Raw genomic sequence first — 16,420 nt, forward strand, 5'->3', positions numbered from 1 at the left:
TTACTGAGCCCCAAATCTGGACCCGGCACTGTGATATACTCCTTCATGCATCTTCTGATTTAATGCTCCCAACAGCTCTATGACAAAGGAATTACTGTGCCTTTTTTTTTTTTAACTGAAATATAATTCACACCCCATAAAACTCACCATTTAAAGTGTATAATTTACCCACTTCTAGGTGTATGCTCTAAGAGTGAAAACAGGGTTGCAAACAGATACTGGTACACCAAGGTTCATAGCAGCCTTATTCACAATAGCCAAGAGGTGAAAACAACCCAAATGTCTGTCAACAAAGGAACATATAAACGAAATGTGGTATAAACATGCAATGGAGTATTATTCAGCCATAAGGAAAAACGAGGTTCTGAGGTCTGCTGCTACCTGGAAGAATCCTGAAAACATTATGCTCAGTGAAATAAGCAAGATACAGAGGGACAAAAATTGTATGATACCACTTATAAGAGATGACTAGACAAAGCAAATTCACAGAGATAGGAAGCAGATTAGAGATTATGGGGGAGGGGAAGGATCGAGGAAGAGGAAAATAGAACAAAGTGGCATAATAATTAGCCAAAAAAAAAAAAAAAAGACCAAAAACAGTATACAATTCAGTGATTTTTTAGTATATTCACAGGGTTGTGCAACCATCATGATCGTCTAATTCCAGAACATTTTTATCACCCTAAAAGAAACCCTGTACCCATTAGTACTCACTCCCCCACCATCCCTCCCCCAGCAACCACCCATCTACTTTCTGTACCTATAGATTTGCCTATCCTGGACATTTCAAATAAACGGAATCATACAGTACGTGCCCTTTTGTGGCTGGCTTCTTTCACTTAGTCTAATGTTTTTAAGGTTTATCTATGTTGTAGCATGTTTTAGAACTTCATTCATTTTTATGGCTGAATAATATTCCATTGTGTGGATATGCCACATTCTGGTTCTCCATCAGTTGATGGACATTGAATGATGCTGCTATGAACTGTGTCCTTTTATGGATGAAGAATTCTAGCAGTTGGGTGCCGAGTAGTGCAGCAGTGTGTCCAAGATCACAGTTTGTAAGGGGCAGAGCCAGGATCCAGACACAGGTCTTTCCGGGAGACCTCTTTCTCAATGACTTGCCCCAGACCCCTGGCTGGGAGTCTCAGGGGCTGGAGGCCACGGGAGGTGGGTGGGCGGGCACACACACTGATGGCTGGTGCCATTCCTCCATGCAGGGGAGCTGTCGTTGTCCCCGGAGTCCACAGTGGAGCTGAGCTGCGGAGTGGGGCCACTGCACGTGATCCTGGGCCCAGAACAGGCTGTGGTGCTGAACTGTAGCTTGGGGACTGCTGCTGCTGGACCCCCCACCAGCGTGACATGGAGCAAGGATGGGGGCCCCCTGCCCGAGCATGACCACCTGCACCTGCTGCCCAACGGCTCCCTGTGGCTGTCCCTGCCGCTAGCACCCGATGGCAGTGACGAGGTGGCCCCCGGGGCCTTGGGGGTCATTGAGGGCAGCTATTCTTGTCTGGCCCATGGCCCCTTCGGAGTGGTGGCCAGCCAGGCCGCTGTGGTCAAGCTCGCCAGTAAGTGCCTGCGTCTGGGGCTGGGACTGAGACCCAGGACACTGGGGTGTGTGTAGTTACTTGCACAAATGCCTGTCTCTTGAGGCCACTGCCCCTTTCCCTGCTTCCCATCTGCCTCGGTAGGTCCCTTCCTGGTATTGTTTTTCCCTCACTGTTCTGTATTCTCTTTCCCCTTCTTCTCTACTCCCTATTCCTCCCCCTTTTCTTTCCCATGGGGGTCTAGAGTCTGGAGTGGCACTCTCCTCCAGGAAGCTTTCCAGCGAGGTTTGCTGGAGTGTCGTGGTGCTAAGGTGCCTCCTCGGGGAGCTTTCCACCCCTGCAGGAGGCGGAGTATGTGGAGTCAAGCCCCATTGTCCAGCCTACCCCCATGGGGAGCTCTCAGGGGGCCCAGATCACCAGGAGAAGTATGCATCCATCCCACTCTAGTCTGAGCATCAGGGTGTGCTAGGTAGGGGGCTTTGAATTCCTTCTGTCTGCAGCATTTGACCAGTAATCACCACTTCTTATTCCCTGCTGCCTCTCTCCACCCGTGTGTGTCTCCCTTGGTCTGAATTTGCTCTGCTGTGTGTTTCTGTTGCTCTGTTTCTATGTCTGCTCACGGTGGCTGTCCTTTCTCCATGCTCCTTTCCTGTCCCTGTCCCTGCGTCTCACCATCCTCACCCCCAGCACTTGCAGGCTTCTCTCTGCACCCTGAGTCTCAGACGGTAGAGGAGAATGGGACAGCTCGGTTTGAATGTCACATTGAAGGGCTGCCTGCACCAGTCATTACTTGGGAGAAGGACCAGGTGACAGTGCCTGAGGAGCCTCGGTGAGTGCCCTGAGGGGAGTGGGAAGGGGGCCCCGGAGGGCTGGGCACAGAAGGCTTGGCGATGAGCTTGGGAACCAGGGTGCTTAGAGTCCAAGTGATTCCATTTGCCCAGACTGGCTTGGGAGCCTACCACTGCCTGGCTCCCAGGTTGTTTCTGGTCCCAAAGAGAAGGTGGACAAGAAGTTTTTGCTCCCTGGGAGGGAAGCCACCCACCAAGCTTTGGAGCTTGGGCAGAGACTAGAGGTAGGGTCCTTCAGGGCATATTTAATCCAACCACTTGCTTTATTGAGAAGTAGACTGAGGGCCAGCCTTGGTTTATCCAAGGCCACACTGTGAATCACTAGCAGAATATATGTTGTTTGTTCAGGGCTCCAAGGTTGCTGGGAGGGTTTTCTCTTTTCAGTATTCCCCCAGGGCTTCTGTCCCAGTTCCTTCCAGTGGGGTTCAGCCTTCTGGTAAATGGGTTGTGGAGGTCCTTCCTGTTCCACCCCCCTCTCTCCCCACAAAGGCAGTGGTAGGTGAAGCCATCCCAGGGAAGACCCCAAGGTGGAAGAGAAGCAGAGGCTAGACCCCAGCCTCCATCCCCATTTTAGGATTCAGATGTGCATGTGACCAAGAAACCACAAAGCTCATTTGCATCTGTGGTTTCTGAGTTGGTCTCATGACTTAGTCACCACCCCATGGATTCTGACATCTTTGGAAATGTGGCTTCAGAGGCCTTTCCCAGCCACCTACAGTCCTCTCTCTATATCCTGCTAGTTGTGGTTACCAGCTCATTTGCTCTCCTCTCCTGGGTGGAGGTGAGTTTCCGAAGGCTAAGAAATACTAGTTTCCCTATTTCCCTCCCCTGGGACTAACTTTCTGTAGACTGTGTTGAGTTGTCCCAGCTCCTCTGACTTTTTTCCATGTCTTGGTAGGGATGGAAGGTTTAGGAGAAACTTCTGTGTAGAAAAGCCACAGGACACATCCCTGGGACAGTTGTAAGGGAGGAAGAAGGGCAAGAGGTCAAGATAGAAGAGATCCTGTTGACCCTGGTGATGGATTAGCCCCACTGCCCTTAGCAAGTCACTTCTTCTTGCCCAGCCCCATTCTCCCTACCTATAAAATGAAAGGGTTGGATTAGATTAGGGTTTCACAAAGTGTCTTCTTTGTAGAACATCAGTCCCATAAGATGCTTCTCGAAAAAAGTATTCCATAGTCAAATAAGGTCAGGAAACTTTGCCTATAAATCTCCCTCTTGGAATTAGCAAGGCCCTGAGAAGTACTATACTGAAAAATTTAGTTAACTTGTTTAGCCCAGAACCTCCCAGTCTCATTTGTCCATGAACCCCTTCTGGAACAGAACCCTGTTAACATCCCATGAATGAGCATTCTAGGGAGTTAGCCTTGGAAAAAGCTGGCCCCGTCTTTCTAGCTCTGACATTTTCTAAAAGTGAGTCCTCTCACCGCAGTTGGGTGGGTGCCTCCTGGAGTTCATGAGCTCCGAGCAGATGAGCTGGGCAGAACCCACTCCTAGAAGCCCCCAGAAGAGGCTGGGAGAGAGCAGAAAAAATCCCCCACGTTGAAAGTCATGACAGCCACTGCTTAATGCGAGCTTACCCTGGGCCAGGCTCTGTGCTAAGCCTTTTACATGGTTTTGTATTTATTCCTTCCCACCATCCTTCAAGGTAGGTATTATTCTTCATATTTTCCTCTATTTTAATAATTCAGATAAACTTAAAAGAAGAAACGAAAACTACCCATTATTCTACTACCCACAGAAAGTCACCATGAGTTTTGATGTTTGTCCTTCAGACTTTTTTCCTATATGTTTATAAATATTCTCTTTGAAAACTTGGATTATATTGTACATACTGGTGTTTTCATTCAGTCATCTTTTTTTAACAACACAAAAATGGGATTGGTCTGCAACTTTTTTTTTCCACTTAATATATAACTAACATCCTTCCAGGTCTATACATACACATATATTAGATATTATCTGTATCATTAAATGAGGAACTAAGGGTCGGAGATGGAAGTAACTTGCCCCAGGTCACACAGCTTGTACCAGTTGGTCAGACCCTGGAGCCCAGGGATCATGACACACAAGCCTCTAGGGTGGTGGTTGGGGCAGGGACACCGTGGCTCTAGGAAGCTCATGCTAACGATAGGCTTAGAGATCAGGTGGTCCAACTCAGAGCAGAGAAGTGGCTTCCCCAAGGTCTCTCAGCAAATCGGCAGGGTTCAGACCTTCTCTCCCCAAGTCTAGTCCAGGCATCGTCCTTTGAAGCCACCAGCCTCTCCCAGGAGGCCGGAGCTGCCAGTTCCTGGGAGTGTTTGCTCCCAAGTCCTCTGGAAAGTGATCCTCATCTATAAATAAGCCGGGCTAACTTGTCCCAGCACATTGTGTGTGGAATAAAGAAACATCTAAACCGGCAGCTTGATTATGCCCAAGGTGTGTTTTTTTACACATGCCCAGATATAGTGCATGTATAAATATGCTATTCATAAACTCAGCCCAGTGGTTTGAAGGCAACCATATGCCTCAGTGTGTGGAGCACTTGTGCAGTTAACAAACACACTCTGTCAGGGTATATGTGCATATTTTTGGAGCTGGTGGCACAGGCTAGACCCCAAGGCAATTCCCTTGTATTTATGCTAATTTCTAATCAAAGGGGATAATCTAAGGAGAATTTTTCTTCTGAGCAAACCAGTAATCAGTGAGAACAATGTTTTCCAAAGCTCAGGCATTCACAAGCCACCTTCATAATTTTGGCCATCTCTACACCATTTATACAGTCACTTCATGCTTTTCTTTAAATCAGCTCACTCTTTATAACTTTAACAGATATTAAAAGGGGCATGTATCTCACTGTAGTAAATGGAAAATCAGTAATTGCTTGCCATAAATAGAAGCTAGCCATAAAAATAACACATAACCACTGGAATAAAAAAAATGTGTCTGGCTCCTCTTGAAATCATTCTCTTATCTCCATTCATTCACACCAAGAAACAAATAATGTGGCTCCCTGGTCTAGCCTTCTACCCTAACCACCTCCCAGTGCCCATCGTGTCTGTCAACCTCCTGTGACCCGCGGCTAGTATCCCCTTTCCCTGGGTGGATTTCTTCTGCATCCTTAAGTTCCTGGGCCCAGGTGGTCTTTTGGGACTGGGGGTAGCAGGCTCAGGCTTGGGCTTGAAAAAAGAGTAATCCCTTCCTTTTGAATAGAGGTTGTTTTCAATCTATAAGTATTTATTTCATTTTATCTAAAATTTGAATTTATTTTTAAATTATAAAATATACCAACTTTACAGAAAGCTTAAAAAAAGTCACCTACCCACTGAACATAGCAATTATAATTTTTGAGTGTTCCCTTCCGATCTTTTAAAATATGTGTATGATTTACACTGTAGTAAACGTGTTTAGAGCTTGCAGTTCATACACGGTATTTATGTTCATTATCTCCTAATTCATATGAGGGTTAGCGTTGTGAAGTAGGCAGGGCAGGAATCGTTTAACCCAGTTTTCAGATGAGAAACCTGAGGCTGAGACATGTAATGTCACTTGCTAAAATCACATGGGTTGGAACCAGCTCTCTCCCCACCAGGCCCCAGCTGCTTCTGTGTTAGCTCCTGGAGTTACAAAACAAAGTGTGAAAGGGCACATGCTTTTTTTAAGTTTAAATTTTTAAAATATTTCCCCAAAATACATATTCACTGTAAAACAAAAAAAACAACATTTAAAAAACATAACAGTTCCCCAGTAATCCCACCCCCATAGAAAACCCCATGAACAATGTGAGCTTCACCACGCTTGACTTTTTCCGTGTATATCATTTATTTATTTCCCAAAAAAATGGAACTGCTCCATAAACACTGTGATTACTTTTCTCCATCAATCAATATGTCTTGGACATCTCTCTGAGGACAGCTTCTGAAAACACATTTCAGAACATAGAATGGATTTTAGGTGAACCCTAAAAGTGGTTCCACCACTGTCTCTACTGGCTGCAGCAACAGCACCAAGTCCAGATAAAGAGAGCCATTCATTCATTCATTCGTTCATTCATTCATTCATTCAGCACACAAATTAAGGATACATTCCCTGGAAAAAACAGGGAACTTTGGGGTTAATAAGTGTGGGCAGCTCCTGTAGGGGACATAGTCAGTGAGCTAGACTGAGGGAGGAGGAGAGGAAGAAGCAGATATACTAGGTGGGACAGGGACATGGTGGGGGGGGGCTTGTTTCCCAGATGGGTCCTGCTTGTCCTCCCCCTACCTGTCCTTTCTCATCAATTTTTCCATGGCAGCAGGCTGGGTCCTGGCTCAGGATTTTACCTCCAACCACCCCTTGCCTCCCTGTCCCCTTCTTCCCCTCTGGCTCCAACACTGATGTGGCCAAACCCATAGAGGCAGCTGTTGGAGTTGAGGGTAGGAGGCTGCAGGAGAGGTGGGTTTGCCTGTGGGATGAAGGAGGTACAATGCAGGTGTTTGAGTTTTTTTTTTTTTCTCTAAGTCTTTGTTGGGCCATAGCAGGTTTCCAGAATTCTAACCCTTCCTCTCCCAGCCTCTGAGTTAGTTCTCCTCTTCCACATTTGGACGTTCTTATATCCCATTTCTCCACGAACTAAAGGATCTCCACCAAGTGTATAGCTGCCCCACTGTCTCTCTGACCAGGGCCCAGCTTACACCATAGGGACCATTTGCTCTAATGAGAAACTGGAACTCTTAACCTGGAGCTGACCCTGTGGGGGGTCACAGCTGGTGGACTCAGGAGGACCCCCTCACCTCTGGCCAGCACCCACTCTGCTCCTCATCACCCCAACTTCCATGGGGACCCTGCCTCTCTGCATCATCCCTCAGGCAAGGTCTTGGCCTTTCTAACTCAAACTGCTTTCTAACCCTCTAACTGCGAGGACAGAGAACAACTGCCTCAGTGTTCCCTCTCCTCCCCAGTAACATACACACTGACTGGGACCTGCTGGAGACCGTGTCCCTTCCACGGGTGTTCTCCGCCATCTCATGGTGGCTGCTGAGACAGGAGGATGGGAAGAACATGGGAGTTGGCACTTGAATATCTGGGTTTAAATATTAACTCAGCTCCAGCTGTGAGACCTTGAGAAAATACCCTACTTCCTCTGTGCCTCAGTTATGCCACCAATAAAATGGGGGTAGTGAGCCCCTCTATCTCTTGGGCTTGTTTTGAGGGTCAGATGAGATAGTATGAACAAAAGGAATTTTATCAAGGGAGGTAATCTAGGCAGGGGGTACAAAAACCCAAGTTGTATAGAAGGGCACATAGTAAAAAGTAGGTCTTCTCCCACCCTCAGTTCCCAGGACCCCAGGTCCCCCTTCAGAGACAGCCAGCTTTGCCAGGGATATTCAATGCATATACAAGCATCCCTGTATATAAGCACCCACATCCCCTCATATATTGTTCTGCACCAAACACATTTTGGAGATCATTCTATATCAGCTCCTGTGGAGCCGCCTGCCATCTTTTTAACAGCTGCCTAGCATTCTGTTGTGTGAAGGTACCAACCTGCTTTACCAGTAACCCCCCTACAGATGGACACTTGGGTTGTTTCCAGTCTTTTGCTATTACAGACTATGCTGGAGTGAATATCGTTAAACATACGTTTTTGTGCATATGAATGAGAATATCTAGGATAAAGTCTAGAAGTAGCATTGCTGGGTCAAAAGGGATGTGCAATTTTAATTTTGAGATTAGCATAATTAAACCTTTTGACTTTTGCCAATCTGATAGGTGAAAATTGTATCTTGTACTTTTAATTTCTTTCTTTTTTTTTTTAATGAGTGAGGCTTGAAAGTGTAACACTCTAGGTATTTCAGGCTGGGGTGGGAGGTAGGCCCAGGAAAGTTTGGTCACCACCACCCTCTCCCTGGGTCTCCTGCCCATCTCACAGCTACCTTCTCCCCTTTCCCCAAGGCTCATCTCTCTTCCCAACGGCGTCCTCCAGATCCTTGACGTTCAGGAGAGTGACGCAGGCTCCTACCGCTGTGTGGCCACCAACTCAGTCCGCCAGCACCTCAGCCAGGAGGCCCTACTCAGTGTGGCCCGCAGAGGTAAGGGGGTGGCTGGGGGTGGAGGGCCTGGGGGTTTTTGAGTCTGCCACCTTGGAGCTGGGAGGGGCCTCAAGAGGTCCAGCCCCTCCTTCAAGTAGGTGCCTGAGTATTAGTTCCATTGCAACGAAGCCCAGGGAGGGCAGGTGCCATCAGCAAGTCAGGGATAGAAGCTGGGAACAGAGTTGCTCAGGGCTCCTCTCTTCCTGTGGAGTCTGTTCCTTTGGGTTGGATGGAGCATCCCGGCTGGGAACAGGGGTGGGAGAGAGGAGTGCCAATGCCCTGAAGCCCTGACTCCCCGCTCCTTTCTCTCCTGCCCCTCCATGTGCCCAGAGGGCTGTGGACACTGGGAGATTTCCCCCTCGCTGTTTGCTGTGTACTGCCAGCTGGGGACCCCACAGCCTGTCCTTTTCCCCATTTTGCTGAAAAGCTCCTGTCTCAGTGTGATGGAGAAGGAAAGGCATAGGCTTTAGGGTCAGAAAGACCTCATTTGAATCCTGGCTTCTCTACTCACCATCTGTGCCACCCTGGGCTTCTTCCCAAATGTCCAGCTCCAGGGCAGTTGTGAGAATAACTGAGCTAAGAGTGCAAAGTGCTTGGCACTTAGCAGGTATTCAACAGATCTTAACTCAGGCTTCCCCCAAGGGCCCCTCGCTGGCCTGCCTCTGCCATGCCATCCTCCCTTCCCCACCCCCAGGGTTAGCTGGGAAGCTGCTTGGAGTCCCAGTTCTCTTCTTCTTCCCCCGTCCCAATGCATGGGGTCTCTGCTGCCACCTGCTGGAAAAATCACAAATGAACCATGCTGCCCAGGGGCCCGGGTCACCCTGAGAGCTGGGCAGGTAATCAGGGCTCAGACAGCTGCCGAACTGGCAGAAACCCAAGCCCACCCCACCCACCTTTTCCTCACGGGAACCCAAGGCCCTTGGTTACCCAGCTTGCCCAGGTCACACAGCACCTTAGTGTCAGGGCTGGAACCAGGCATTCTGACTGTTTACTCTGAGTCCTGAGCTGCGCTTGTGACCCTGGGAGTCCTCTGCCTGGAGGGTGGGTTAGATGTGGGAGGGAGGAACGGGGGTCACTGAGGTCTGTCCAGTCATTTCTCTGGTGCCGAGTCGGAGGCCAGTTCATTCTGGCTTCAAGAGAGAGAGCTCAAAGCTCCAGTCCCAGCTCTGCTGAACTATGTGGCTATTTGTCCCTGGGTCTCACTTTACTCACCTGTCAGACTGGAACATTGCTGCTCCCTGCTCACCTGCCTCACCAGGCCACCGTGAGCATCGGGTGAGGTTATTGCATGTAGAGACACGTAAGGCTGCCTCCTGCCTGCCCTCTCTTCAGGGTCCGTGGCTGCCACCAGAGGGCAGGACGTGGTCATCGTGGCAGCTCCGGAGAACACCACGGTGGTGTCTGGCCAGAGTGTGGTGATGGAATGCGTAGCCTCAGCTGACCCCACCCCTTTCGTGTCCTGGGTCCGGCAGGGTGAGTGAAGGGTGAAGGAAAGGAGAGGGTGGGAGGGCATGGGAAAGGAGGGTGTGGCATTCACATGCCCCCAGGCTAGGAAGCTGTAAGGGCCACTACTCTGGGGAACACTGACCGTCTGATGTAGCGGGAAGGCCTCTCAGGGCTGGGCGTGGGTGGGCAACCAGGTCAGGAGCTGCATGGGGCTCCTGGACAAACATCATCAACACATCTGTGTGGCATTTTCCTTTGAGTCTGCCCATGACAAAATTGTTACTGAGATCCTGGGCTAGGTTCTCCACCTTATTTTATTCCATTCCTCACACAGTATTGCAAGTGAATGTTTGAGAGCTGGGAGGGTGGGCACAGCCAGCCAGTCAGGTGGAGCCAGGATTGCAGGGCTGGTCTTTTAACTACAAAGGTGGCACTTTGATCTGCCCCAGTGTGCCGCTGCCTTTATGTATCTGGCGTCAGGCAGGGCACAGAGAATAACTGTTGCACGAGAGAGGCACGGATCCTGCCCTCTGAACTCATAGTCTGGGTGAAGGAGATAAGAAAGTGAAGAGAAGTTTGACGGTATCAGGCAATGAGTGATAAGTGCCACATGGAACTGAGTTACTGGAGATAATGTCAGGGTAGTGAGAGCACTGGCCGAGCATCACTTTGCAGCTGACTGAGCACATTCACACCCATTCTCCTGCGGGAGCCTCCCAAGAGCCCTTCAAGGAGCACAGGGGCCAGGACTATTATTCCCACTGGGCAGACAAGGAAGCTGAGACTCAGAGAGGCAGGTGGCAGAGTCCTGGCCCACATTTCAGAGCCTGTTCTTTTTCTGGAATGCCACTTTCTATAGTCCTGTAAGGACGGACGGCAAGGATTACCTTTGCTTCCACTTGTCGGTAAGAAGTGGCTGCACAGGTTAATGGCAGAAGCAGGTCTTTCCCCTTTTTCCCTGGCTCCTTCTATTACCCTGCATTGCCTCCTTTTAATAAGTTTATATCACACATTCAAAAAAGTATATGAATACATAGTTTACAGAAAAATAATAAACTGAACGACTCTGTTCCCACCACTGAGCTGATGAAATAGAACAGTGCTAGCTTGTATCTTTGTGCTTCCCTGACTAGCATTGCCTCATTGGACTTGTAACATTTGCCTATTTGGTAGGATCCCAGGGGCCAGTAGGGCCCTCATACTATTGTTGGGGTAAGCCTGTGCTGTTGCCCCGAAATCCTAATATCAAGGTTTCTTAAATCCTTACCTCACATCATGATCACCCAGGGAGCTTGTCAAAATTGCAGGCTCTCTCCCTTCACCCCTGGAGAGCTGCGATCCAGGAATCTTAAAGCTTAACCATTGCCCTGGGTCCTGGCTACTGTAAGTGTGGTCCTCTGATCTACCACCCAGGGCTAGTTAGAAATGCAGAATCTCCAGCCCTGCCCCAGGCTTCTGCATCTTAACATGATTCCCTGTGATTCTGTGACTCGTGCACAGTAAGGATTTGAGAATTGCTGTCCCAGGTGATCCGACAGCTGCTGTCCTGGAAACTTACTTGGAGAGACACCTGGATAGATGCTGGGAAGAGAAGGGCTGGAAAGGGACTACATTCCTGATCCCACACACTGCTCCCTCTCTAGGAATTAACTCCACTGGGTCAGGGAAGGGACTGGTTTTTTTGGTTTGTTTGTTTTTTCGAATTGCAAAAGTAGTACATGTTCATTGTAGGAAACTAAGGAAAAAAACAGAAGCGGAAAACTTCCCACCACTCAGAGATAAAAATCGTTAACATATGAGTGTATTTTCTTCCAGGTTTTTTCTGTGCATATGCACATTTTTCCCATGAATCGAGAACATACTGTGTTTACAGTTCTGAATCCTAGTTTCATTCAACAGTATATCATAAGCATTTCCCCTATCTTTAAAACTTCTTTAAAAAATAATTTTAGTGACTATTTGATATTCCATCATTTGAATGTAGACATAATGTAATTTGTGGTCCCCTACTGTTGGGTTTTTAAGTCTTCTCCAGTTGTCCACTATTACACTTAACACCCCAGCGATCATCCTTGGTCGCAAAGTCTTGCCTGTAATTCTGATCATCTCCCCAGGACAGGTTCCCACAAGTGGAATCTCTGGCTTCAAGATCAAGATCAAAGGGAAGGCCCCTTTAGGGCTCCATCAGCATTCACCCCTTCACCAGCATTGCAAATTACTGTTTTTAAAATCCTTCCCAATTTGATAGGTGAAAACTGGTATCTGTGTTTTGATGTGCACTTGTTTGATTACATGAAGTTGAACACTTTTTTCTGTGTTTCTTGGTCATTTGTATTTCTTCTCTGGATTTTCCATTTGCATCTCTAAGTCAGGAGCTTTTAAAATGGTTTTCATTTCACGTCAAGGTAAAAGTCCCCACAGATATTCAAATCTTTGGCCCTGGTCAGACCTTCAGCATGGTACTGGGCTGACACCATAGGAGAGGTGTCCTTCTTGAGAGAAGTGGATTTAATAATAATGACAATTGTAATTGAATAGCATCCTGAGCATCTAGTACAAGCCAGGGGTTCTCACAGACCTTATTTTTTTCATCCTCACAGCAGCTCTTCCAGCCAGGGACTGTCTCCCCATTTTACAGATGGAGACACTAGGGCTCAGAGGGGGTCACTGGCTAGCAAGTGGAGGAACTGAGATTCAGATCTGGAACTGTCATGTTCACTTAACCTGAGTGTAAGAGGGGCCCGAAATCCAGAGAGTGGATGGAGACGCGGTCCCCTGCGTCCCCCTCCAACGTACCCCCCCTGCTCTCCCAGACGGGAAACCCATCTCCACGGATGTGATCGTTCTGGGGCGCACCAATCTACTAATAGGCAGCGCGCAGCCCCGCCACTCCGGTGTCTATGTCTGCCGAGCCAACAAGCCACGCACGCGCGACTTTGCCACGGCTGCCGCCGAGCTCCGCGTTCTGGGTGAGGCGGGGCAGTCATTTGGGCCCCTAGGCGGGGTGAAGGGGGAGGTGCAGTAGGAGTGGGGGAGACCAGATTGGGGCTGGTTAGCTGGGGCGGATGGGAAAAGTGGGCAGGTGCATGTGTTAGAGGGACCTAGGGTGTAATCCTGGGGGGTGAAAAGGGGTAGATTTAGGGAAGACGGGCTCATAGGGGGAGTCCTTAATAAGAGGGCATTGGATAGGATGGGGCTGGTAATTGGGGAAGGGGAAATGGTGGGAAGAGATTAGAGCATGAAGTGAGGGGAGTTGAGTCAAGAAGGAAAAAAGAGGAGTGATTTAGGGCCTGCCTTGGTGATTGGGGGAAGGGACAGTAGTCAAAGTGGGACCTAGGTAATTGGGGGAGGGGAGGGCTTGAGGTGATTTGGAGAGAAAGTGGTTTCTGGTTGGTACTAAGAAAACTAGGGAACGCGGTTTGTTCAGGACTGGGATAACTGGGAGAGAAAGTAAATCTGGGAAGTGTGGGAGTCATTGAGAGGAGGGCGGAAGGAGGTGAGTAAATGGAGTGGGACTACATCGGGGCCTGCGGAGCTGGAGTATTTAAGGGAGACTGAGGAGGCCTGGGTACAATTCAGACAGAAAAAAAGAATGGTCAGTGTGGGGCTAGAGTAAGTGGGGGGAAGGACCGGGGTTGATTTGCCCTGATTTAGGGGAGGGGTGAATCAGGGAGAGGTTATGATTGGAAGGGGGGGTGGGGATCGTCCCGGGCAGGTGCGGCTGGGGAGTGTTTGGGGGAAGCTAAGGAGGGCTGGGGTGCTTGGGGGAGGGGAAGAGCCCCTGGTGGCGGGAGCCCAGGGTCAGCGTTCCTCTCCCCGCCCCCAGCGGCCCCAGCCATCTCGCAGGCGCCCGAGGCGCTGTCGCGGACGCGGGCGAGCACAGCGCGCTTCGTGTGCCGCGCGTCCGGGGAGCCGCGGCCTGCGCTGAGCTGGCTGCATGACGGGGCGCCGCTGCGGCCCAATGGGCGCGTCAAAGTGCAGAGCGGCGGCGGCAGCCTGGTCATCACGCAGATCGGCCTGCAGGACGCCGGATACTACCAGTGCGTGGCCGAGAATGGCGTGGGCACTGCGTGCGCTGCCGCGCCGCTGGCCGTGGTGGTGCGCGACGGGCTGCCCAGCGCCCCCACGCGCGTCACGGCCACACCGCTGAGCAGCTCCGCTGTGCTGGTGGCCTGGGAGCGGCCGGAGCTGCACAGCGAGCAGATCATCGGCTTCTCCCTTCACTACCAGAAGGCGCGGGGTACGTCCGCCGGACCCGAGACGCTCCAGAAAGGCCCACACGGGGGCGCAGTGGGTGGGTGGGGGTGTACAGGTTGAATGACGGAAGGGTTGACTACCTGGTGGGCATCTGTGGGGATGGGATGAGAGGCAGGCCTGTGTATGGGTTAGGCAACTGTTCTTAGGCCTGGGGCTGGATGGATGGATGTGTGGGGCACGTTTTCCCCTCAGTCACCTTTGTTATGAGAGAAGAGGGAGAGGCTACTTCCCTTTCCTTGGCATTCCCAGCCCTGGGTCCCTAAGCGACCTCCCCCTTCATCTTACTAAGTACAGCAGGAAACTTCAGTTAGATGCCAGAAAAAACTTCCTAACCAACATAGGAATTAATAGAATGGGACTAGAAGCCAAGGGAGTTTATTCACTCTGAAGATTATCTGGTGTTATTATCTGAGAACAAAAATGCTCCTAGCTCAGGGGATTATCTAGGATTGTTTAGCTAAAAACAGACTATTCCAGAGACTGGGACTGTCTGAGAGTCCCCTAGACAGTCTCCATTTTCCCTGGCACGGAGCCTGGGGGTGGCTCTGTGACAGTTCTCTTGTTCCCCGTGTCACTACCCCAGGCATGGACAACGTGGAGTACCAGTTTGCTGTGAACAATGACACCACAGAGCTACAGGTTCGGGACCTGGAGCCCAACACTGACTATGAGTTCTACGTGGTGGCCTACTCCCAGCTGGGGGCCAGCCGCACCTCGACCCCCACGGTGGTCCACACGCTGGATGATGGTAGGGATTCTGAACTTGTAATGGCAGCACGGGGCCCAGAGAATCCCTTAGGGATGGTAGCTCCGACTTGTCTCAACTAGTGTACACCAAAGCATGGTCACCTACCCCATGTCGTGTTTTGGGCCTGTAACGTGATGGGCAGAGGTTCTTCTCTCCAATTTACAGTTGGGGAAACTGAGGCCCAGAAAATGAGAGTGGCTTACCCAAGGTCAATAGTACATCTGGGTTTGAGCCTACATCTCATGCTTCCCTCTATTGTATGGCTCTTCTCCCTAATACACATGTATCCACCCTGTCAGGGTAGGGACCAGGGACATTAACACATTGAATGTGGAAGATTGTGCCACAGACCTTGCTTTTGCTTCCGGATGGGAGGAATATCCCGTGTTCACAGGAAAAACTCCATGCCAGGGCTTTTAGAATCTCTAGGGCCCATGCCCCTCATCCTCCAGCTCAGGGCTCCCCTGAGAGCCCCTCTTTCCTCCCTCAGATCCTGGTCCTGGCCCTGGTTCTGGCTTGCCATGTGACTTGGGCCTTACGTTCCACGTTGGTGGAGCAGGGCTCATATTGACGTTCTTCTGTCTCAGTCCCCAGTGCAGCGCCCCAGCTCTCCCTGTCCAGCCCCAACCCCTCGGACATCAGGGTGGCGTGGCTGCCCCTGCCTCCTGGCCTGAGCAATGGGCAGGTGATGAAGTACAAGATAGAGTATGGTTTCGGAAAGGAAGGTGAGTGGGGGCGGGATGTGGGCTCCATGTGGTTGGGATTATCAGTGTGAAGGGTTGTTTGGAGCAGCCGTGGACCTAAGTTGGGCAGAGGGAGTGGAAGGAAATTAAGCAGAGGGGTGAAGTGGGGAAAGGTAAGCCTGGAAAGTGGAAAGTGGGCTGGAAGTAGGGACGGCAGGAATGAAAAGGGGAGGCAAAGAACACTAGCCCCACCTCCTCTACAGCTGCACTTCATAACCCTGTTGAGTTCCTGCCTCTGTTTCCTTATCTGTGAAATACGGCAAGTAGCCTAGGTAATCCCTAGGGTCCCTTCCAGCTCAAAAAGCAGATTAAAGGTGGAAAACAGTTTGGTGGTCCCTCAAAAAGTCAAACATAGAGTTACCAGATGACCTAGCAATTCCACTCTTAGGTATATACCAAAAAAATTGAAAGCAGGGACTCGAACAGATACGTGTACACCAGTGTTCATAGCAGCATTATTCATAATAGCCAAAAGGTAGAAACAACCCAAATGTTCACCTACAGAGGAATGGATAAGCAAAATGTGGTCTATCCATGCAACCATAAAAAGGAATGAAATTCTGATACAATCAAAAAATTGATGAACCTTGAAAACATGCTTAAGTGAATAACTCAGACACAAAAAGGCAAATATTGTATAATGCCACATATATAAAATACCTAGAATAGGCAAATTCTTTGAGACAGAAAGTACAGTACAGGTACCAGGGACAGCAGGGAGGGGAATGGGGTGTTAATGCATAATGGATGCAGGGCTTCTGTTTGGAGTGATGGGAAA

At 49.8% G+C, this 16,420-nt stretch overlaps 1 protein-coding gene across 3 annotated transcripts in view; it reads left to right on the forward strand.

Annotated features, from left to right (window-relative positions):
- Positions 1-16,420, forward strand: part of IGDCC4 (immunoglobulin superfamily DCC subclass member 4) — a 41,338-nt gene that overhangs the window by 11,798 nt on the left and 13,120 nt on the right. For all 3 annotated transcript variants that reach the window (XM_037833673.1, XM_037833674.1, XM_037833675.1), the window contains exons 2-9: positions 1,221-1,571; positions 2,238-2,379; positions 8,312-8,448; positions 9,781-9,921; positions 12,708-12,863; positions 13,721-14,134; positions 14,735-14,899; positions 15,487-15,624. In XM_037833673.1, the coding sequence (XP_037689601.1) occupies positions 1,221-1,571; positions 2,238-2,379; positions 8,312-8,448; positions 9,781-9,921; positions 12,708-12,863; positions 13,721-14,134; positions 14,735-14,899; positions 15,487-15,624 (1,644 nt within the window). The remainder of the gene's footprint in view (positions 1-1,220; positions 1,572-2,237; positions 2,380-8,311; positions 8,449-9,780; positions 9,922-12,707; positions 12,864-13,720; positions 14,135-14,734; positions 14,900-15,486; positions 15,625-16,420) is intronic.

Source organism: Choloepus didactylus, chromosome 4, assembly GCF_015220235.1.
Source record: "Choloepus didactylus isolate mChoDid1 chromosome 4, mChoDid1.pri, whole genome shotgun sequence".
In the NCBI taxonomy this organism is placed as follows: Eukaryota; Metazoa; Chordata; class Mammalia; order Pilosa; family Megalonychidae; genus Choloepus; species Choloepus didactylus.